General features: G+C 48.5%; 1 protein-coding gene across 16 annotated transcripts in view; it reads right to left on the minus strand.

The window, feature by feature from the left end:
* Positions 1–22,950, minus strand: part of SCRIB (scribble planar cell polarity protein) — an 80,506-nt gene that overhangs the window by 51,821 nt on the left and 5,735 nt on the right. For 15 of the 16 annotated variants that reach the window (XM_077351250.1, XM_077351247.1, XM_077351252.1 and 12 more), the window contains exons 2-8: positions 16,640–16,757; positions 16,001–16,079; positions 15,582–15,671; positions 15,395–15,451; positions 15,143–15,206; positions 14,749–14,823; positions 3,180–3,324 (exon numbers count right to left, since the gene is read on the minus strand). In XM_077351250.1, the coding sequence (XP_077207365.1) occupies positions 3,180–3,324; positions 14,749–14,823; positions 15,143–15,206; positions 15,395–15,451; positions 15,582–15,671; positions 16,001–16,079; positions 16,640–16,757 (628 nt within the window). Of the gene's footprint in view, positions 1–3,179; positions 3,325–10,211; positions 10,357–14,748; positions 14,824–15,142; positions 15,207–15,394; positions 15,452–15,581; positions 15,672–16,000; positions 16,080–16,639; positions 16,758–22,950 lie in introns of those variants that run through there. The other variant, XM_077351259.1, reaches the window with a different exon arrangement.

The raw sequence follows: 22,950 nt of genomic DNA on the forward strand, positions 1-22,950 counted from the left end.
AGTCCTTGCTCTCTGCCATGTTTGAGTTCAGTGAACCTAAGAGATTCCATTTTGGTGTATTGTGTCTTTGCTAACTTTCCCATGTAACCAGAATGCTTATGCCTGTAGTTTTCCTTTGATTAACAAAGAGATCCGTTTGATCTCTTTATTTTCACACTGGATAGTCTCCCCGCTGTGATACATTGTTGTCTGTGCTCCTGTAAACATCTTATCTGCTAGCATGGGGCGCTGGCCTGACCAAGGCCATGCTAACTTTGGCACCTTGGCAGGAAGCCTGGGATGGCACCTGGGTGAGAGGGTGACCCCCTCCCCTTGGGAAAGCTTGGGTTTCGGCGGGAGAATTGTATTGATTACTGCCTGCTCTTCTGATATCGAACAGTCTTGACTTCGAATGTTAAAGTGTTCAGATCTACTTCCAATTAAAGCTTTCTTTTTATCGAAGCTTGTTTGTGAGTTTTGTCTGCTCCTGACATGGGCTGATCCTGCGTTGAGCAGGGGGTTGGACGAGATGGCCTGTATGGCCCCTTAGAATCATAGAATCATAGTTGGAAGGGGCCATACAGGCCATCTAGTCCAACCCCCTGCTCAACACAGGATCAGCCCTAAGCATCCTAAAGCATCCAAGAAAAGTGTGTATCCAACCTTTGCTTGAAGACTGCCAGTGAGGGGGAGTTCACAACTCTATGATTCTATAACAATTATTAGATTGCTAATTTTTCTCTGGTATACAACTGTAGTAGGCCCACCTGCAGAGTAACTAGGTTCAGCCAAGTCTCCACAAGTTCTAAATCTATTATTGGAGACAACACAAGAGATGGACCAACTTATGAGCTTCCATGAGGCACCTAGTTCGGCCTCCATGTGAAAAAGGATGCTAAGCAGATAAAGTCACGGTCTAGTCATTCTTGGCCTTCAAAACCTTTTTCCTGTGTTTCTTTCTCCGGAATCGCGGACAGAGTGTAACATTAAGAGAGAGCTCATCAAGCCGTCACTAACTGGCAGTTCTCTCTCCAATTTTATTCCACATGTTTATGCGCCCTCTTGCTCAACTGGTGCAGAGGTTTGGGGTGGGTTGTCACCAATATGCCAGTGACACCCAGCTCTTCCTCCTGATGGATGGCAACTCCCCCAGAAACAAAACAAAATCAGAGTCCAGCGGCACCTTTAAGATCAACAAAGATTTATTCAAGGCGTGAGCTGTAAAACAAATCTTTGTTGGTCTTAAAGGTGCCACTGGATTCTGATTTTGTTTTGTGCTGCTTCAGGCCAACATGGCTATCCACTTGAATCTATCCGCAAAAAACATTAGCCAGCTGCCTGGAAGCAGTGACAAGATGGCTCAAGCAGTCGTCTGAAGCTCAACCTTTCAAAGATGGAGGTCCTGTGACTGGCCAGGAAAGGTCCAAGCGAGGAAGCGTGCCTACCCAACTGGATGGAGTCCAGTTATCAGTGGCCCGCTCTGCCAGGAACCTGGGGGTGACTCTTGATGCCTTCCTTTTAATGGAGGCTCAGATTGCGACATTAACACATCTTCGCCAAACCAAACTACTAGCACCCTACTAGGCCCCAGAACATCTAACCATTGTGATCAACACGATGGTCACCTCTACACTGGACTTCTGGAACTCGCTCTATGCTGGCCTGCCCTTATCCTTGATCCGGAAACTACAACTGGTCAAAAATGCAGCTGCCAGGGTCCTCACAGCAACCCCTCAGAGGTCCCACATCCAGCCCAACCTCCAGCAGCTGTGCTGGCTTCTGGTCGAATTCCGGATCAGGCTTAAGGTTTTGGTTATCACCTTTAAGGTCACATGTGGTCTAGGCTGAGTATAGAGGGATTGTCTCTCTGCCTACACTCCTCAAAAAGCCTTGCACTCTACTACCTCCAAACTCCTGGTGGTCCCTGGCCCCAAGGAAGCCTGCCTGACCTCAACCAGAGCCAGAGCTTTCTCCATCCTGGCCCCCACCTGGGGGAATGAGCTCCCAGAGGAGATCAGGGCCCTGATGGAGCTTGAACAGTTCCACAGGGCCTGCAAATGGGAGCTCCTCCGCCAGGCATTTGGTCGAGACCGATCTGAACCACCGCTTCCCATTGGTACTGAAGCTTCCCTCCAATGACAATCATCACAGATCCGCCCAAACCACTGGGCTTTCAGTAAGAGTTGATTAATGTTCTCTAGTATTCTACTCCTGGCAAATAGATGGGGAAGAAATGGAGGTAGTGACAGATTTTATTTCCCTGGGCTCCAAGATCACGGCAGATGGGGACTGCAGCAAAGAAATTAAAAGACGCTTGCTCCTGGGAAGGAAAGCTATGGCAAATCTAGACAGCATCCTAAAAAGCAGAGACATCACCCTGCCAACAAAAGTGTGTTTAGTCAAGGCTATGGTATTCCCAGTTGCAATGTATGGCTTAAAAGTTGGACCATAAGGAAGGCCGAGCGTCAAAGAATTGAGGCTTTTGAACTCTGGTACTGGAGAACACTCTTGCGAGTCCCTTGGACTGCAAGGTGAACCAACCGGTCAGTCCTAGAGGAGATCAGCCCTGACTGCTCCTTAGAAGGCCAGATCCTGAAGATGAAACTCAAATACTTTGGCCACCTCATGAGAAGGAAGGACTCACTGGAGAAGAGCCTAATGCTGGGAGCGGTTGAGGGCAAAAGAAGAAGGGGAAGACAGAGAATGAGATGGCTGGATGGAGTCCCTGATGCAGTGGGTGTGAACTTAAATGGACTCCAGGGAATGGTAGAGGACAGAAAGGCCTGGAGGATCATTGTCCATTGGGTTCGCGATGGGTCATACACGATTTCGCACCTAACAACAACAACAGTATACTACTGTTCTACAGTTTATTGTTATCACTACATTGTTGTTATTGTTATTACCACATTACTATAAACTGCATTGTTTGTATTGTTCCTGTTTCATTTAAACTGCCCTGAGCCCTCGGGGAGGGCGGTATATAAATAAAATAAATAACTTAAAAAAAATAATTATAAATGCTGTCTTAGAACACAGAACATTTTAAATCAGTCTGTTAGAAAAATGTCTTCAAAGGCAGACCAATGTGCCCCTTTAACCAGTTGGTCAACAAGCACAAGTAGGACCCCCCAAAAAGAGGCTGACACCCCACAGCCTCCCCTCCACACAGCCACACCGTTCCAGCAAACCAGACTCACCAATCCCATCAGGAATATCCTCCAGCAAATTCTGTGAGAGAAGCAGATCTGTCAGAGCTGCCAGCCCACTGATCTCGCTGGGTAACCGCTCCAGCTTGTTCTCGGAGACATCAAGGCAAACCAGGCGGCGCAAGTTTCCCAGCTCCTACAAGGAGGAAAGGGTCAGATCCTGGCCCAGAGGCCACCTGCCTGCCCTGGCTCTTCACACACACAGAGGCTCCTTCCATGTGCCTGCTGTGTCTCTGCTGCATCCCCTTCCAAAAATGTCTCTTTCAACTGAGACTAGTGGAGACTGATGCTGTGCCAAACTGAGTCCCTTCATTTATTCCAAACAAGTAGCACTCCACCTCTATCCAAGTTTGAGGTTGTCTGGAACACAAAGACTTCTAATCTGGCAAGCTGGGTTCGATTCTGCACTCCCCCACATGCAGCCAGCTGGGTGACCTTGGGCTCGCTGTAGCTATTCTGACCAAGTAGTGATATCAGGGCTCTCTCAGCCTCACCTCCCTCACAGGGTGTCTGTGGTGGGTGTCAGAATCCTGGGTATTCTGCATTGTGTTTTAATTGATTCCAGTGATTGATGTTTGGAGCTGTCTGCTTTCCTGACCTGTGATGTTTCCCAGTGCTGGTTCCCTTCGCAACTCAGTATGTGTATTATAGCTCCTGCTTCCCCCCCCCCGGCCCTTTACTTCACCCCCCCCCCGGCCCTTTACAACACTCTTCGGGTGTCATTGTCTCCCATCACTCCCAGATGGAACTATCTCGTTGCAGAGAAACAAGCTCAGGGTTCCCATTGATTTGTCATTGTCATGAGTTAAAATTTCCATGAAAATAAAATGTTCCTTATGTTCATTGTTGTGGCATGTCTGTATCTTATTTTGAAGGGATGTTTAAACATTACCATAGCTATCAGAGAGCGTTAGGGCAGTGGTTGAGAGTAGAGGAGTAAACTACCCCCCCCCACGGGCCTCAGTAAAAGGCGGTGAGTGATCCCCGGTGAGTGGTCCCCGGTGTTGAGTGGTCCCCGGTGATAAAAAGGTTGGGGACCACTGTGATAAAGGACCAAAATGGTAGGGACCTCACAGAAGCAGATTTTTAAAAGGTGGCAAAATTATACAGAGGAACTATACAAGAGCGAGCTTAACATCCCTGATAGCTACAAGAGAGTAATCACTGACCTGGAGCCAGACATCCTGGAATGTGAAGTCAAGTGGGCCCTAGGAAGTCTGAGCAGCAATAAAGCTAGTGGTGGTGACAGCATTCCAGTTGAACTATTCAAAATCTTAAAAGATGATGCAGTAAAAGTGCTACACTCAATATGCCAGCAAATTTGGAAAACTCAACAATGGCCACAGGATTGGAAAAGGTCAGTTTACATTCCAGTCCCAAATAAGGGCAATGCCAAAGAATGTTCAAACTACCGCACCATTGCACTCATTTCTCATGCTAGCAAAGTTATGCTCAAAATCCTACAAGCGAGGCTCCAGCAATATGTGGACCCAGAACTCCCAGAAGTACAGGCAGGATTTCGAAGAGGCAGAGGAACTAGAGATCAAATTGCCAACATACACTGGATCATGGAGAAAGCTAGGGAGTTCCAGAAAAACATCTACTTCTGTTTCATTGACAATGCTAAAGCCTTTGATTGTGTGGAGCACAACAAATTGTGGCAAGTTCTTAAAGAGATGGGAATACCAGAGAATCTGATCTGTCTTTTGAGAAACCTATATGCAGGTCAAGAAGCAACAGTGAGAACCGGGCATGGAATCACTGATTGGTTCAAAATTGAGAAAGGAGTTTGGCAAGGCTGTATACTGTCGCCTTCCCTATTTAATTTGTAATATGAGAAAGGCGGGGTTAGATGAGTCACAAATTGGGATCAAGATTGATTTAGGATGCTTTGGGCTGATCCTGCGTTGAGCAGGGGGTTGGACTAGATGGCGTGTATGGCCCCTTCCAACTCTATGATTCTATGATTCTATGATTGCAGGGAGAAATGTCAACAACCTCAGATATGCAAATGATACCACTCTAGTGGCAGAAACGAAAGGAACTAAGGAGCCTGTTGATGCAAACTCCATCAGCGCCCTCTCCCTCCCTCCCTCTCCCCTCAAGATGGTATTAGGGTTCTGCCAAAATTGTGGAGATTTTCCGCTGTTATTTTTCCAACATCTTGCTGGTTTTATGTAGAGGTTGTTTTATTGTTTTATAGGGTTTTATTGGGGTTTAAACCAATTTGTAACCCACCAGGAGCCTTCGGGGAGCGGCGGGAAATGAATGAATGAATGAAGGAATGAATGAATGGTGATGAAAAGTACCAGACCCAGTACTGAGCCCTATGGCACCGCATTGCTCACTTCCCTCCACTTTGATTAAATATCATAGAATCATAGAGTTGGAAGGGGCCATACAGGCCATCTAGTCCAACCCCCTGCTCAACGCAGGATCATAGAATCCTAGAATCATAGAGTTGGAAGGGGCCATACAGGCCATCTAGTCCAACCCCCTGCTCAACGCAGGATCGGCCCAAAGCATCCTAAAGCATCCAAGAAAAGTATCCAACCTTTGCTTGAAGACAGCTACTCTTTGGGTGACAGCTACTCTTTGGGTGCAGTTTTCTAGCCAGTTCCCTCTCCACCTAACCATCTGAAAATCCAGTCTATAGTCCTCCAGTTTAACCATCAGCACATCAGGGGGAAATGCCTTACTGAAATCCAAGTAAACAATATCCACTGAGTTTCCATAATCTAATAAGCCTGTAACTCAGTCAAAGGAGGAAACCAGGTTGGTTTGGGAGGAACTCTTGGAGACAAATCCATGCTGACTTCCCTGGATCGACCAATTGTCCTTAAGGAATTTGTAGATCATCCCCTTTAAAATCTCCTTTATTATCCTCCCTGCCAATGAGGTCAGACTCACTGGCCAGTATGATCCTGGGACATATCTCCTCCCTTTTTTGAAGACATATCTCCTCCCTCTTCTCCTATCTTCTGGCACCTCTTCAGTCCTCCAAGAGGTCCTAAAGGTGATGGACAAGGGTTCCACAAGCTCTCCAAAAAGTTCTTTGAGCATTCTCAGGTGTACACCATTTGACCCAGGGGATTTGAACAAATCCAGAGCAGCCTTGTGCCTCTTGACAAACTCTCTGTCCATGTCAACCTGCCACCCAGATACTATACTTTGCCTCCTACCATTCCTGATGTATCCGTATTCATCTGGGAAAACCGAGGTAAAACAGGCACTGAGCATTTTTGTTTTCTCTCTGTCCTCTCCCACTGCGCCCAACAGCGAGCCTACTATCTCGTTTACCTTGCATCTGCTCCTCACATATCTAAAAAAGCTTGTTGTGTTATAGTGGAGTTCCCTGGCCAATCTTGGCTTACTCCGAACTTCGGCCTCTCTGAAAGCTCACATACAGTGCCTAGTAACCTGCAGCTACTCTTCTACAGAGGTCTTTCCTTCCCTCAATTTCTTGAACATTTCTTTTTTTCTTCCTTAACTCTTCCTGAAGTTCTCTGTTCATCCAAATAGGCTTCTTGGATCCCCTACCATATTTCTGTCTCGCTGGAATACTCATGGCTTGAGCTTGCAATAGCTCTTGTTTAAGGAAAACCAACTGTCATTTGCTCCTTTCTCTTCAAGCAGTCTTGTCCATGGGAGAACACTTATGTCTCTGAGTTTATTGAAGTTCATCCTACAAAAGGGTGACTATATATCTGACGACAAGCTTCCTTAGCCTCCCATCTCAAATGAAGACACGATCGCTCCTTCCCCCCGGGGCCCCACCTCCTTCACCCCATCCACTAGGTCTTGCCTGTTGGTCAATATTGAGTATGGCTGAGCCTCTTCCACGATTTGATAAATGAAATTGTTGGTTAGGGAGATCCAAAGGTTGCATGACTCTGAACACCTAGCAGAGTTTGTTTCCCAGCACACATCAAGGAAATTGAAGTCACCCATAATTACAAAGGCCTGTTGCCTGGATATTCTGTCAGGACACAGCCAATCTGAAAGGGACGGTATACAAATTGATATGATAAATAAAGGAGGGCAGCAATCACATTCTCATTCTGGTTGGGTGGTCTATAGCAGATGCCAATCACCCATATACTTCCCACTGGAATGTCACTCTCCTCCTCTGGTATTTCTTGACAGGCAAGCCTTCTTCTCACGTACAGTGACACTCCATCCCCTCTTTGGTCTTTTGTATTTAACAATTCCTATCCATCTACTACTGCATCCCAATCATGGGAATCATTCCACCAAGTCTCTGTAATGCCTACTAAATCATCTCTCTGTCTGCATAATAAACTCAAATTCTTTTTATGGCCAAGCTTTGGGCACTGGCATATAGCCTCTGACCCTAAGTTCCATTTGACCAGGCATTCCCAGGTGAGCCACTGCAATTTGCGCTCTTACATTAGAATCCCTATGGTGGACATCTTCCCTTTGTGGCTTCAAGTTAAAGTTCTCCTGATAGATCTTCTCAGGTTCCTGCCAAAAACATTCTTCCACAACTTAGTAAGTAAGGTCCATAATGTACTAATAAGCCTTCTTTTAGGGTACCTATCCCTTGATCTCAGAATCCAAAACACACCTGCTGAAGCCACCAATGTAGCCAGAGGTTAACCTCCATTATCTTCAGCTCTCACCTTGTTCCTCTTCCCCTGAAAAGCAGGATCAAAGAGAAAACCACTTGTGCCCCCATTTGTTTTAGCTGTCTCCCAAGAACTTCATATTCAGCATTAATAGGTGCAATTGCGTTCATGGCCTTTTTGTTCATTCCCTGATGGAGCATCACAAATGCATAATGATCCATAGATTTGATCCATTTCTGCATACAGTTCATAATGCCTTTATTTTTTTCCCTGGCAAGAGATACAACTCTTGAACTACGGGGTCAGGCCTAGTCATGTGACATTTCATGCCCTTCAGCAGAGAGTCATCAATGACCAACACTTTCCTTCAAATGCCACTTTCTCCTATCCTCATATCAGGGTGGGGTATAAACCACCCAGAACCACAAGGGAGGGTGGTATAAACAGACAAGCAAACAAACAAAATGTCCTCTTCACTCTCTTTGTGATCATTTTGGTTCTTCCTCTGCCCTTGTTGCTGCCTCCATCTCTACCGCAAGGGCAAGAAATCTATTCCTGAGCTCCAATGGCTCTGAGTGCCATCTTGTTCGATGCCTTTGAGCTCACATTGTAGAAAAGTGAAGCCCCCCATTCTCCTTTGAACTGATCTCTATATTCCTATGCAGATTCAGATAGCTCCTGGCAATGAAATCCTCTCCTTCATGCAGTGTTTTGATCCTCTCCTCCAAGATCCTAATCTTCCCCTCTTAAAGCCCTATCAGTTTACACTTATGACAAGAAGAAGAGTTAGTTCTTATATGCCACTTTTCTTTACCTGAAGGAGTCACAAAGCAGCTTCCAATCGCCTTCCCTTTCCTCTCCCCACAACAGACATCCTGTGAGGGAGGGGAGGCTGAGAGAGCCCTGAGATTACTGCTTAGTCAGAACAGGTTTCTCAGTGTTGTGGCAAGCCTAAGGTCACCCAGCTGGTTCACGTGGGGGAGGCCAAAATCGGCTCACCAGATTAGAAGTCTGCACTCCGCTGCTTTCCTGACTGAGGCAGGAAATGAACTGAGGTTGGGTGACTTCCACCTAGTGGTGACACAAACAACTTTTAAGTCCTGCCTAGTGCTGTGCTCACAAAGCAGTTCACTCTCAGCCACACTGACAGAGTGACCATCAGGGATTTCCCTCTTGTAAAATATCCTGCCATTAGAAATAGAGAGTGAACTTTGTACAGACTAGCAGTTGAGTGTCAGTCGCTTTGGGGCTCCTTTGGGCAGTGAAAAGCAGGGTATAAAAATGAACTCTCCTTCTTCCTTGCTTTTTCCTCAGCTGCTCAGCTCACTAGCCGCTCGTGTTCAATTTGCAGAGAAGAACTGTTTTTTTATACCTCATTTTGGAAGGAGTCCGAAAACTGCTTCTCAACCTCATTCCCTTCCTCTCCCCACGGCAGACACCCTGTGAGGTTTGTGGGGCTCAGAGAGCTCTTTTTAAAAATGTTAATATTCTTATTTTTCAAAAAAGATGAGTGAATATAAAAGAAATAAGAGAGACAGAAAAGGATTAGCATATATAGGCCAACTAGAGGGGAAAATACTGAACAACATAATTTTAGGATTTTTTTCATTATACCATGTATTTTAATCCAAAATTTTCTAATACATTCACAAGACCACCACATATGGTAATAAGAGAAACGCTAACATAGCATTTCCAACATTTCCCATCAGACTGACTTAACATTCTGCTTATAGCTTTGCGAGTTACATGCCATCTGTAAAACATTTTATACCAATTTTCTCTGAGTCACTGACATTTCATCAGTTTAATGTTCTCATGGGCTGAGAGAGCTCTGAGAGTACTGCTCTGAAAGAACCATGGCTGCAAGTGAAGGAGGAGCTGGGGAATGAAACCTGGTTCATGTCAGAGCCCACCACCATGCTGGCTCCCATCAAATGCCTGAGACCCTGCCAATAGGTGGCAGGAACCCAGAGAAGCATCCACCATCTGGCACCTGCAGGTATGACTTTTGCTAAGCAGATGTGAAACCTACCTGTCTTCCCAAAATATCCAAGCATGGCTGTACTGTATCTCTGTCCCTCCCAATTTGGTGTCATCTGCATATTTGATTAACAGTCCCTCCACACTCTCATCCAGATTGTGGCTACCAGGCCCAAAAAGAAGCCCTGTGGGACGCCACAGGATATAACCCCCCAACTGGCCAAGGAGCTACCAGGCTTTCGATGCACTGACCCAACTGGCTTTCTCTGCCTGGCCATCCTAACAGCTAATCCACATCCCTCCAACTTGCCCATCAAAATCACGGGGAACCTTATTTTCTTTGCTCTGCTGGTTGATAGATGGTGAACATTTGATCAATACAGCCCCAATGTGGCCTAAATCCTGCTTGCTCTTCTCTACCAGTCTGCTCATGATCTTCTCGTAGCCTTACCTGTATGATCATCAGGAACACTTTGCTAATAACTGACAAGAGGCTGATGCCACGGTAGTTCTTAGATTCTCGGTTGTCACCTTTCTTCAACATTGGCATTATGCTGACTTTCTTCCATGTTGATGGAATGCATGCTGAGCGCCATCTGAGTGTAAAGAGGGTGCGGAGTTGTCTCCCCCAGTTTTAATCATTTCAGCAGTAACTTGGTCTGCTCCACAGGATTTTCCATTCTTCAATTATTTTATTGCGCTTTTTAGTTCAATGAGAGTTGGCTCACTGCTGAGGAATATATTTTCTGGCAAGTCAATAGGTGGTGGTTCAGGTGGTGGTCCCTCGGTTGTATCATGGTTGTATAGCTGGATAAAGAATTCTTTCCATTGCTGCAGGCGTTTGGTAGTAGATCTCACAAAAGGATCGTCTTTTTTCTTAATATTATTATCTGTTGACTTAGTTTTACCACTTAAGTCGTTTGAGGGCATGATATGGGGGGGCAGGGATCACCAGCTGGTTTGCACTGGCAGAGTGTAATGCCCTTTGGGGGGTACAGTGAGGTGGTCCCTGAGGTACGTGGGACCAGGCCATGGATGACCTTAAAGGTTAAAACCAAAACCTTGAACTGGATCTGGAATTCAAATGGAAGCCAATGCAGCTGCTGGAGAACAGGATTAATAAGGGTTCTCCAGGGTTTTCCAGTGAGAACCTGAGCTGCTGTTTTTTGAACTGGTTGTAATTTCAAGGGCAAGGGCAGTCCTGCAAGAGTGATTTATAGTAATCCAGTCTCCAGGCGACTGCTGCTTGGATCACTGTGGCTAGGTGTTCCGAGGACAGGTAGGGTGCTAGTAGTTTAACGGTGAAGGTGGGAAAAGGCCAGCTGCACTACTCTGGTGACCTGAGCCTCCATGGACAGGTAGGCATCAAAGATCACATCCAGGTTCCTAGACTACAGTGCAGTTATAATTTGCACTCCATCTAGGATGGGCAGACGGGCTGTCTCTCCCAGCCCTTTCCTACCCAGCCACAAGTCTTCCATCTTTGAGGAGTTGAGTTCCAGATGAGTCTGGTTGAGCCAGACTGTCACTGATTCCAGGCAACTGGCAAATGTCTTGGGGCGAGACTGGTTGGCTGTCCATCAGAAAATAGAGTTGGGTGTCATCTGCATATTGGTGACAGCCAAGTCCAAACCCCAAATCCAATTGGGCAAGTGGGTACATGAGGATGTTAAATAATCTGGGGGAGAAAACCACACCCTGAGAAACCCACAAAGGAGTTGGCAGCAGCAAGACTGTCTATCCCCATGACAACCCTCTGTCCGCAGCCCTGGAGAAAGGAGATCAGCCACTGAAGGCTGGCCTCTCAAATTCCAGCATCAGCAAGGCAGGGAGGAGCAAAAGAGATGGTTTTCATATGCCACTTTCCTCTACCAGGAGTCTCAAACTGGCTTACAATCACCTTCCCTTTCCTCTCCTCACAAAGGATACCCTGTGAGGAAGGTGAGGCGGAAAGAGATCTGATATGACTGCTTGGTCAGAACAGCTCTATCAGTGCTGTGATGAGCCCAAGATCACCCAGATGGTTGCCTGTAGAAGAGCAGGGAATCAAATCTGGCTCTCCAGATTAGAAGCCACTGCTTTTAATCACTACACCAAGAAGCTCATTATTAACCAGGTCAAACACCACTGTGAGGTCTAAGAAAAAAATTTCATCAGACTAGGAGGGAGGTGAGTAGCGGGGTACCTCAGGGTTCGGGGCTCGGTCCGGTACTTTTTAACATATTTATTAATGATCTAGATGAGAGCAGGATGCTGCTCCCATTGGCTGCAGAGGAAAGGACAACAAGGAAAAAAATGTTCACAGTCAGAGTAGTTCAGCAGTGGAATAGGCAGCCTAAGGAGGTGGTGAGCTCCACCTCATTGGCAGTCTTCAAGCAAAGGTTGGATACACACTTTTCTTGGATGCTTTAGGATGCTTTGGGCTGATTCTGTGTAGAGCAGGGGGTTGGACTATATGGCCTGTGTGGCCCCTTCCAACTCTATGATTCTATGAACATGGGCAGTGCCAACCCACTGTGTTCCAACTAGCACCGGAGGACACCATCAGGGTGACCATGGCCAGGCCAGAAGCTAGACTGGTAAGGATTGAGGTTTCATCTAAGTATGCTAAGAGTTGGTCTGAGGGAGCCCTTTCAACCACCTTCCCCAGAAATGCAAGATGCAAGACAGGGCAGGAGCTGGTCGGGTCCCATAAATCCAGAGGTGGTTTGTTCAACAGTGGCTGGACCACTGCCTCTTTCAACTCCTCCAGGAACACCCCTGATGACAGGAAGAGATTTATAATACCCCAAAATATCCTATCCTCTCATCACTCCTTGAGTAACCAAGGAGGACCGGGGTCAAGTGGGAAAGTGGTCAGCCTCTCTGAAGTCAGCGACTTATCCCCTTCTGTCAGTGAGAGTCCTCTGAAGCCACCAAAGGTGGCCAAGGGGCTTCTAGTTCCCTTGTTGTACAAAGGGTGGGTGGAAGATCATGGCAGAGCAAAAAGACTTTATCGGAAAAATAGCTATTGACTATTAATTGAACATCCATCTTCTAAGGTGGTAAGGGATCAATTTACCTAAACAATTGTGCCAGGGAATAGCTAGCAGCTGCAATGGAAATGCCATAAAACTCCATTTTAGCAACCTTCACTGCCATCTCATAGAATCTCATAAGTGTCCTATAGCAGGGGTAGTCAACCTGTGGTCCTCCAGATGTCCATGGACTACAATTCTCATGAGCCCCCGCCCAGCATTTTCTGGCAGGGGCTCATGGGATGCCACTTTTCTCTACCTGAAGGAGTCTCAAAACGGCTTACAGTTGGCTTCCCTTTCCTCTCCCCATAACAGACACCCTGTGCAGTAGGTGAGGCTGAGAGAGCCCTTATATTACTGAAGAAGAAGAGTTTGTTCTTAGATGCTGCTTTTCTTTACCTGAAGGAGTCTCAAAGGGGCTTACAGTTGCCTTCCCTTTCCTCTCCCCACCATAGACACCCTTTGAGGGATGGAAGGCTGAGAGAGTCCTGATATTACTGAAACATAGCTGGTTTTTATATGCCGCTTTTCTCTACCTGAAGGAGTCTAAAAACGGCTTACAGTTGCCTTCCCTTTCCTCTCCCCACAGGCTGAGGCTGAGAGAGTCCTGATATTACTAATTGGTCAGAACACTTTACCAGTGCTGTGGTGAGCCCAAGGTCAGCCAGCTGGCTGCATGTGGGGGAGCGGGAAATCAAACCTGGCTTGCCACATTAGAAGCAAGCGCTCCTAATCACTACAACAGGCTGGCTGGGAATGCTTGCTGTCCTTCTAATGTCTGTCCCATCCCAAAATACACTGGATAGAAAGCTAGGCTGGCGCTGACACAATTCTGTGTAACACCAGGTCAATTAACAACAAGACCTCAATTCTGTGGGCACACTTTGCGGAGCACAGAGTAGACATGGCATGTGTAGCTGAAACAGGGGCAAGAGAGGGTGAGACAGTCGCCCTGAAATATCTTCACCAGGGTTCTTGGGGGTGGCAATAGTGGTCCAGGAGGACTTTACCTACAGAGCTCTTCCAGTACTGTTGATCTCAGGGGTGGAATGTGTTGGCCTAATATGGGACCCAGTTGAGAACTTGGCCATCTGGTTGGTGTACCCAACGTGCTGCCAGGTGCCCTGTTGAGCCTGCTGGAGGCGGTGACTACCTGGACGCTGTTGTTCCCCAAGCTTTTGGTTTTGGAGGACTTCCACATCCGTGCAAAGTCATCATCATCAGGAGTTGGCTCGGACCTGGTGTCAACCACGGCGACACTGATGCTCTCACAATTTGTTATTGGCCTTACCATCAGGCTGACCATACCCTCAACTTGATCTTCTGTGTGAGATCCCTAACCCTCGTGAAGTTCACTTGGTCTCAATGAGGCCCTGGCCCATGTCTTGTGGAATGAATCCCCAGAAGAGCTGAGGGTCCTGATGTAACTTCTGCAAGCCTGCAAGATGGAGCTCTTCCACCAGGCATTTGGTTGAGGCTAGGTTGAGGAAGATCTGTAATTCCCATAACCATGAGAGGACAGGACCCACAGTAAACTACATGTTGAACGGTACCAGCTGGATATCGGGAGGGGGAGATTTTATCATTACAGTAGTTCAGCCATGCAATGGGCTGCCTAAGGAGGTGGTGAGCTCTCGCTCACTGGCGGTCTACAAGCAGCAGCTGCACCTCTCCTGATCCTGATCCTGCATTGAGCAGGGGGTGGGACTAGATGGCCTGTATGGTCCCTTCCAACTCTATGACTATATGTCCACCTGTAAACCAGAATCCTGTATTTTACCATCCCAAAATGCGGCAAAACAGGCATTATTCCTGTCTTTGCTCTATCGTCCATCAAGATTTCTCCATACTCTAATGCAAAGCTTGAAAATACAATAGCCCTAGATACTGTGTGAGCCCCAACTGACAAGAGGGCACTCCAAGCATCACTGCTGCTGCTACTGCTGCTAGGCACCCGATGGCAATACTCACAGGAGGAAGAGACGAGAGCTGGTTCCGGTCTAGCCACAATTCCCGCAGATTTGGCAATGCACCCAGTGTGTCTGGCTGTAGAAGAAAAACAGCCCATGATCGTCCTGAAAAGTCCCTCTCTGACCCCATCACACAAGGACCGAATCAGGCCTCCCATCACCACCAAGAGGACTCCTCCACTGGCCAAGACACTCCACCGAAAAGGGCATCTCTTTTTGCTACTCATATACCCCCTGCAATAAGGGGCTGAAAGAAGGGCAGGGAATGTCAAAGGAAGACCTCCCCCCGCCCCCTGCCCCCAACCAAGTAGCAGGCTGGAGCAGCGGGATTTCAGATGTATCCAGCCCTTCCATCCCTCCGCAAAGGCCCTCCCCACACGGCGTCCCTTGCTTACCAGCACCTCCAGGTCGTTGCCTCCCAGGTCCAGCTGCTCTAACTTGACGAGGAATGAGAGTGAGCTGCAAGGCGGGTGGGGGGGGGCAGGTTAGTGCTGCAAAGATCCCCCGAAGAGGCAGAGCTCACATTTCAGCAGAGCACGCTCAGAAGCAGTGCCCAGCCCCCCTCCCCAAACTCTGCTGTGGATGGCAAAGGTGGACACAAGCAGCAGCCCTGATCAATAAGTAGGGCTGGACCCACAGATGCTTACGCAGGGAGGGACTTGAGCAGGTTCTCACGAAGCTCCAAGGTCACCAGGTTGGCCAGACTGCAAAAGAAATGAGCCCAAGGGGAGGCCACTGCTTGTCCACCTCAGGGACAGCGAGGAAATGAGGGGTAAACAAGCTCAGCCTCCACACACACCCTCCTTCCCCACCAACCGGCAGAGCAAGACTCACTTGCCAATGTCATTGGGCAGGCATTGCAGGGAGACGTCATTCAGGGCCAGGTGGCCCAGGCTGCGCAGCTGAGTGAAGCCTTCAGGGAGCCTGAGTGCAAACCAGAAGACAGGCCATGAACGACAGCCACCAGTGGCAGGCTCTTCCTCCCTCCACCCCCACCTCCTAGCAAAGCCCCGAGCACTCCAAGGACCCAAGGCCTGAGCATGCCACAGTCTACCAGAAGCAGCCCGCTCTCTCCCATTCAAGCCAGCCACCAGGGCCACAAGACAGTGACCAGGAAACACTCCCCCCTCCCCCCCCCAGGTGCCCTCTGCCCATGATGCTCCCTCAGCTGGTACAATGGCCGGCACTGGAGGGCTTGAGGACCATGGACCTCCCTCTGACGGGCACCACAGCAGCACTCCCACCTGCCATACCTGGACAACGGGTTCCCGCTGAAGTCTGCGATTTCCAAGGACTTGCAGAATTTGATGCTCTCTGGGATTTCAGGAATGTCTGATGAGAGGCAAGCAGAAGGAGCCAAGAGTGAGAATCGGTTTGCAACCAGCACCTTTCCATCCCTCTTGCAACCCATTTCGACAGAGACAGGACAGAGCCCCTCAGTGGGGGGCAGGGGAAAAACTTCTTCAGGCTGACCACTAGGGAGAGAAAGAGCTGGAGCTGCAGAGCAACAAACAAGAGTCAGCATGGAGGGGGTGGAAGCATGTCCAGGGCTTCAACCCCTGCTCCATCCGGGGGGGGGGGGGAGGGATGTCTGCCTTTTCTCTTGCGGTGGAAAGTTCAGATCTGTGTTTCACAGCAAATATCTTTTCACTTTCTGGACACCCAACCTTCTGCACTAGAAGCTTCTTTCTTACACTGCCCTGCCTGCCCAGAAGCACAGGAGGCCACTGGGCTGAAGCACTCTGCACTCCCTCAGAGTCCACTGCCAGCACTCCAGAGAGTGGCCCCAGAAGGCACGCTCACCAGGGAGGCCTCTGCCTTCTGGACAAAATCATGGTCTATGGCAGCCCTGCACCTGACCTCAAGTACGGCAAGTAGTGCCATGGACCCACCGTTGCGGGAGATGTCCAGCTCCACCAGCTGCATGAAGTTGGCCACCTCGGGAGGCAGACGCTGGATCTCATTGTCACTCAGGCCCAACTTGCGCAGATTGAGGAGTCGAAAGAAAGGCTGCCCAAGGACAGGGGGAGCAGAAGAAGAAGAGGAAGGTGTTAGAGGCAGCAAAAGGTAGAGGTGGGGCCCTGGCTCAGCCCTCCCCGTCTCTGCCTGTGGCCCCAGTGGGGATTGAGGTTAGGCACCGAACCCACCTGCACCAGCAAGTGGCTAGTGAAGTAAACACGCTCTTGGGTGCCCACCACGCTTGGAACGCCCTCCCTGGGGAAGTAAAGAGGCAGAGAACGGGAAGACAGCTCTGAATCGAGAAAGCCCCACCCATTCTTTGCCTCTACTATGAATCCCACTCTCCTGCACAACAGCCGGGGCCCTGGCCCCATCCTCAGCACCAGGATAATAAGGGCTTCCCTTACAGGGCTGTTACAGGCAGGTCACCCACATGAAGCATCCGGGGCTATGAGGGACGACAATGGACAAAGGCTTCCACAGTGTCTCTTTCCCACGACCACAACCCCAGGGGGGCAAAGGCAGGCTCTGTGCAGCCAGCCAGCAGCTTTCCTTCTTTATTTATTTAGGGGATATTTATACCTTTCCTTTGAAAGTTAAATGACTCCTGTCCTCAATCACTCGGAAGTCTACATGCACATATGCAACGCAAACAAAACACCCACCAGTCTGCACAGGAGAAGGCTGTGTGCCTTGAGATCAAGTGCCCCAGAGCAGGGGTGGCGGGCCGCAAAGGCCACGGTACCGGGCCGCCGCCAGCCACGCCTGCCTTCCCCCGCCGGCAGCAAGAAGGAAGGGAAGAGGCAGGCGCAGCCACCGGCATGGCGGTGACGCAAACGCTGTTGCCGCGCATGCGCGTTAGCGCCCCCTAGTGAAGGAAATGCGCACCCGCAGTTGTTGCACATGCGCGTTAGGACCACCTGGTGGCGAAAACACACATGAGCGGCAATTGCCGTCGGCTCTTCCCTCACTCCGGAGGCGGTCCCTGACCTGAGAAAGGTTGGGGACCGCTACCCCAGAGGATTCTGGCTCACCAAAGGCCTGGAGCAAAATGCAGGCCCTTGGAACCTGCCAGGGAGGCCTCCTTTCCTGAAGGACGGTGCCTAGAAACCCAGAGCTGCTGCTGCAAAGAAGGCCTCCGTCCTGCATGGAAGCAGGGGAGGGCCTGTCAATCACAGCCAGGCCAGACCACAAGCCCCACAGTTCTCCACAGGCCCCACCTGCAGCCACACACAGCGCTCCAGCTAAAACAGGGGGCAGGCATGTGAAGCTCCCCCCCACCCCTGCATTGTTCTTTCCAGTGGGAATCGCCCTGGGAAATCACTGTGTGCCGTCAAAATCAGTGTGCAGGTGCGTCGATCAGCACCCCACGGCAGTTTCACACCAAGAAAACAGGGGCCACGTCAAGCCAGGACAAGGCAAAGGGGCCTATCCAAATCACGGCCAACACACCCCATTTTCCAGAGGGAACTTCTCAGCCAGTAGCAGCCTGAAAGGGGAATCTCATAAGGGGACTAGCCCTTCCCAAGCAGGCCTCAAATCGCTCCCCTCCCCAACACTCTCCCGGCCCTCAGCACACCAGAGCACTTGAGTCACACAAGGAATCCCCTCAGCCTCTGGCAGCAGCATCCAGCCAAGAGGGCTATAATCAAGGGAACCTTCAGCAATGTTCTCTGGAAGGAGGCCTGGCAGGATGACGGGCTGGTGAGCACCAAAGAAGGCAGGCGATGTGCGTGCAAGCCGATCCTCCCCTCGCTGGAAGCACAGGGTCCTCATACAAAATGGAGCAGCGAGGGCAAGTGCTCACCTGGACTGGATATTCTTCTCTGCAGTCCCCCTAATGGGAAGGAACAATCCACAGCCCCCCCCCACACACACACACACAGGTGAGGGTTCTAGGTTTTCTGCTCCCTTGCATGTGTGCACTAATTGACGCACCGGCGCTGAGCACCACCACTACCACCCCCCGTGAGCCAGTGCTGGCTGCATCGGCCTGCAACGGCCAATTCGGATGCCTCCGCCCACAGCCCTAGTCCTGATAGAGGAAGGGGACTATGACCTCATAGGAATCACAGAAACATGGTGGGATAATTGGAATACTAGAATTAAATGGTACAATCTATTCAAAAGGGGCAGACAAGTAAAGGAGGGGGGAGGTGTAGCAATATAAGTTAAGAATCTAAATACTTGTGAAGAAATACAGGTATTTGAGCATGAAAGTTCAGTTGCGTGTATTTGGGTAAATATAGAATCATAGAGTTGGAAGGGACCATACAGGCCATCTAGTCCAACCCCTGCTCAACGCAGGATCAGCTCAAAGCATCCTAAAGCATCCAAGAAAAGTGTGTATCCAACCTTTGCTTGAAGACTGCCAGTGAGGGGGAGCTCACCACCTCCTTAGGCAGCCTAATCCACTGTTGAACTAATCTGACTGTGAACATTTTTTTCCTGATTATCGTTAGACCTCCCTCCAGTCTGATGAAACACCACTGACAACTCTTTGAGTGCAGTTCTCTAACCAAGTCCCTATCCACCTAACTGTCTGAAAATCCAGATTGCAGTCCTTCAATTTATCCATTAGAACATCCATCAGAACCTTATCAAAAGCTTTACTAAAATCCAAGTAAACGACATCAACCGAATCTCCACAATCCAGCAAACCTGTTACTTGGTCAAAAAAGGAAACCAGGTTGGTCTGACAAGACCCGTTGGGAGACAAATCCATGCTGACTTCCTTGGATCACCAAATTGTCCTCCAGATGTTTGCAGATCACTCCCTTTAATATCTGCTCCATTATCTTCCCCACAACAGAGGTCACACTCACTGGTCTGTAGTTTCCCGGGTCATCCTTCCTTTTCTTGTTACAATGGGCTTCCCTAGCCAATCTTAGCTCACTCTCAGCTTTGGACTTTCTGATGGTTGTCCTCCTGGTCTAACATCGCCAGGGGATACCTAGTTGGATATAGAACTAAACGGAAAAGCTGAGACGCTGTGGGTTAGTAGAAAGAAATTATTGCTGCCATCTACTGTTTATTGTTATTATATTTTACTCTTTATTATTATTTACTGTATATTGTATATTTTCATGGCAAGATGGTGTAGCCTTGCCGGCGATCTGCAAACATCTGGAGGACAATTTGGTGATCCAAGGAAGTCAGCATGGATTTGTCTCCAACAGGTCCTGCCAGACCAACCTAGTTTCCTTTTTTGACCAAGTAACAGGTTTGCTGGATCGGGGAAATTCGGTTGATGTCATTTACTTGGATTTTAGTAAAGCTTTTGACAAGGTTCCCCATGATGTTCTGATGGATAAGTTGAAGGACTGCAATCTGGATTTTCAGATAGTTAGGTGGATAGGGAATTGGTTAGAGAACCGCACGCAAAGAGTGGTTGTCAATGGTGTTTCATCAGACTGGAGAGAGGTGAGTAGTGGGGTACCTCAGGGCTCGGTGCTCGGCCCGGTACTTTTTAACATATTTATTAATGATCTAGATGAGGGGGTGGAGGGACTACTCATCAAGTTTGCAGATGACACCAAATTGGGAGGACTGGCAAATACTCCGGAAGATAGAGACAGAGTTCAACGAGATCTGAACACAATGGAAAAATGGGCAAATGAGAACAAGATGCAATTTAATAAAGATAAGTGTAAAGTTCTGCATCTGGGTCAGAAAAATGAAAAGCTTGCCTACTGGATGGGGGATACGCTTCTAGGTAGCACTGTGTGTGAACGAGACCTTGGGGTACTTGTGGATTGTAAACTAAACATGAGCAGGCAGTGTGATGCAGCGGTAAAAAAGGCAAATGCCATTTTGGGCTGTATCAACAGGGGCATCACATCAAAATCACAAGATGTCATAGTCCCATTGTATATGGCACTGGTCAGACCACACCTGGAGTACTGTGTGCAGTTCTGGAGGCTTCACTTCAAGAAGGATGTCGATAAAATTGAAAGGGTACAGAGGAGAGCGACGAAGATGATCTGGGGCCAAGGGACCAAGCCCTATGAAGATAGGTTGAGGGACTTCGGAATGTTCAGCCTGGAGAAAAGGAGGGTGAGAGGGGACATGATAGCCCTCTTTGAGTGTTTGAAAGGTTGTCACTTGGAGGAGGGCAGGATGCTGTTCCCATTGGCTGCAGAGGAGAGGACATGCAGTAATGGGTTTAAACTTCAAGTACAATGATATAGGCTAGATATCAGGAAAAAGTTTTTCACAGTCAGAGTAGTTCAGCAGTGGAATAGGCTGCCTAAGGAGGTGGTGAGCTCCCCCTCACTGGAAGTCTTCAAGCAAAGGCTGCGGCCCGGGAAGAGCCTAATGCTGGGAGAGGGCAAAAGAAGAAGGGGATGACAGAGAATGAGGTGGCTGGATGGAGCCCCTGAAGCAATAGGTGCAAACTTAAATGGACTCTGGGGAATGGTAGAGGACAGGAAGGCCTGGAAAATCATTGTCCATGGGGTCGCGATACATTTATTGCATCATACTTTATAAGCAAATAAACTGATTCTTCACCTACACACCACTTTGTTAATTTTTTCTCATTGGTTCTTGTGGAAAGTTTTGCCTTTTTGACTGCCCGGGCTCCTGTTAAATGCCTGATCTACTGAGACCCCCAGATCATTTTCACATGTACTCCTGCCAAGACAAGACTCACTCATCCTATACTGATGTATTTGATTTTTCCTACCTAAATGAAGAACTTTACATTTATCACTACTGAAATTTATTTTATTCATTCTAGCCCAGTTTCATAGCCTGTCAAGATCATCCTGTAACCTGATTCTGTCTTCTGGTGTGTCTGCTACCCCACCCAGTTTAGTATCATCTTCAAATTTAACACCCTCTATTCCTTCATCCAAATCATTTATGAATATGTTCAACAACACAGGGCCCAGGACAGATCCCTGAGACACTCCTCTGACAAATCATTTACAACCCCCCTTTGGATGCAATCGGTCAATGAGTTCTCAATCCACCAAACAATAATAGGATCCATAACACATTTTACCAGCTTGTCAATAAGAATATCATAGAATCATAGGGTTGGAAGGGATCTCCTGGCTAATCTAGTCCAACCCCCTGCACTGTGCAGAACACCCACAACCCTCTCGCTCATCCACTGTAACCTGCCTCCCCCTTGAACCTTCACAGAATCAGCCTCTTTGTCAGATGGTTCTCCAGCCTCTGTTTAAACATTTCCAAAGATGGAGAACCCACCACCTCCCGAAGAAGCCTGTTCCACTGAGAAATCACTCTGTCAGGAATTTCTTCCAGATGTTTAGAAGGAATTTCTTTTGAATTAATTTCATCCCATTCGTTCTGGTCTGTCCCTCCGGGGCAAGAAAGAACAACTCTGCTCCATCCTCAATATGGCAGCCTTTTAAATACTTGAAGATGGTTATCAGATCCCTTCTCAGTTGTCTCTTCTCTAGGCTAAACAGACTAAGCTCCCCCAACATTTCTTCATACGTCTTGGTCTCCAAACCCCTCACCATCTTTGTTGCCCTCCTCTGGACACGCTCCAGTTTGTCTACATCCCTCTTCAACTGCCCAAAACTGAACACAGGACTCCAAGTGAGGCCGAACCAGAGCAGAGTAAAGCGGTACCATCACCTCCCGTGATCTGGACATGATACTCCGTTTGATACAGCCCCAAATCCCATTTGCCTTTTTAGCCCCCAAGTCACACTGTTGACTCATGTTCATTGTGTGGTCTACTATGACTCCTAGATCCTTTTCTCACATGCTACTGCCAAGACAAGTCTCCTCCATCCTATATTGGTGCAGATGGTTTTTCCTACCTAAATGCAGAACTTTACCTTTGTCCTTATTGTATTTAATTTTATTCATTTTATTCACTTTTTGCTATCTCAGCCTCCCCTCCCCCCCTCTCTGAAGGGATTCATGTAGGGTGGGAAAGAAAAGACAAGAAAAGACTAGGGGAATAGAAGGGTCAGAGTGGGAGGGGGGCTGCCCACCACAGACAAAGCCCCAAGCAGAGGCCTCAACAGGCTGCTCGGGATTAGCAGACTCCCAGAGATTGTTCCACAGCCCCTCCCCCCTCGCCCAGGGGGCAGCTCTTGGGGCAGGAATGGGAACAGGGAGAAAAAGACCTTAGCACCCCTAGAAACTGTGGGGGGATGGCCTCATTACATACCCCAGAAATCAGCTCAGCCCCTCTCTGATAAGATCCCTTCTAAACAATCTCCTCCCCCCCCCCCGCCGCTGCCAGTCCCAGACTAAG

The sequence above is a fragment of the Paroedura picta genome, chromosome 9 (genome assembly GCF_049243985.1).
Source record: "Paroedura picta isolate Pp20150507F chromosome 9, Ppicta_v3.0, whole genome shotgun sequence".
NCBI classification, from domain to species: Eukaryota; Metazoa; Chordata; class Lepidosauria; order Squamata; family Gekkonidae; genus Paroedura; species Paroedura picta.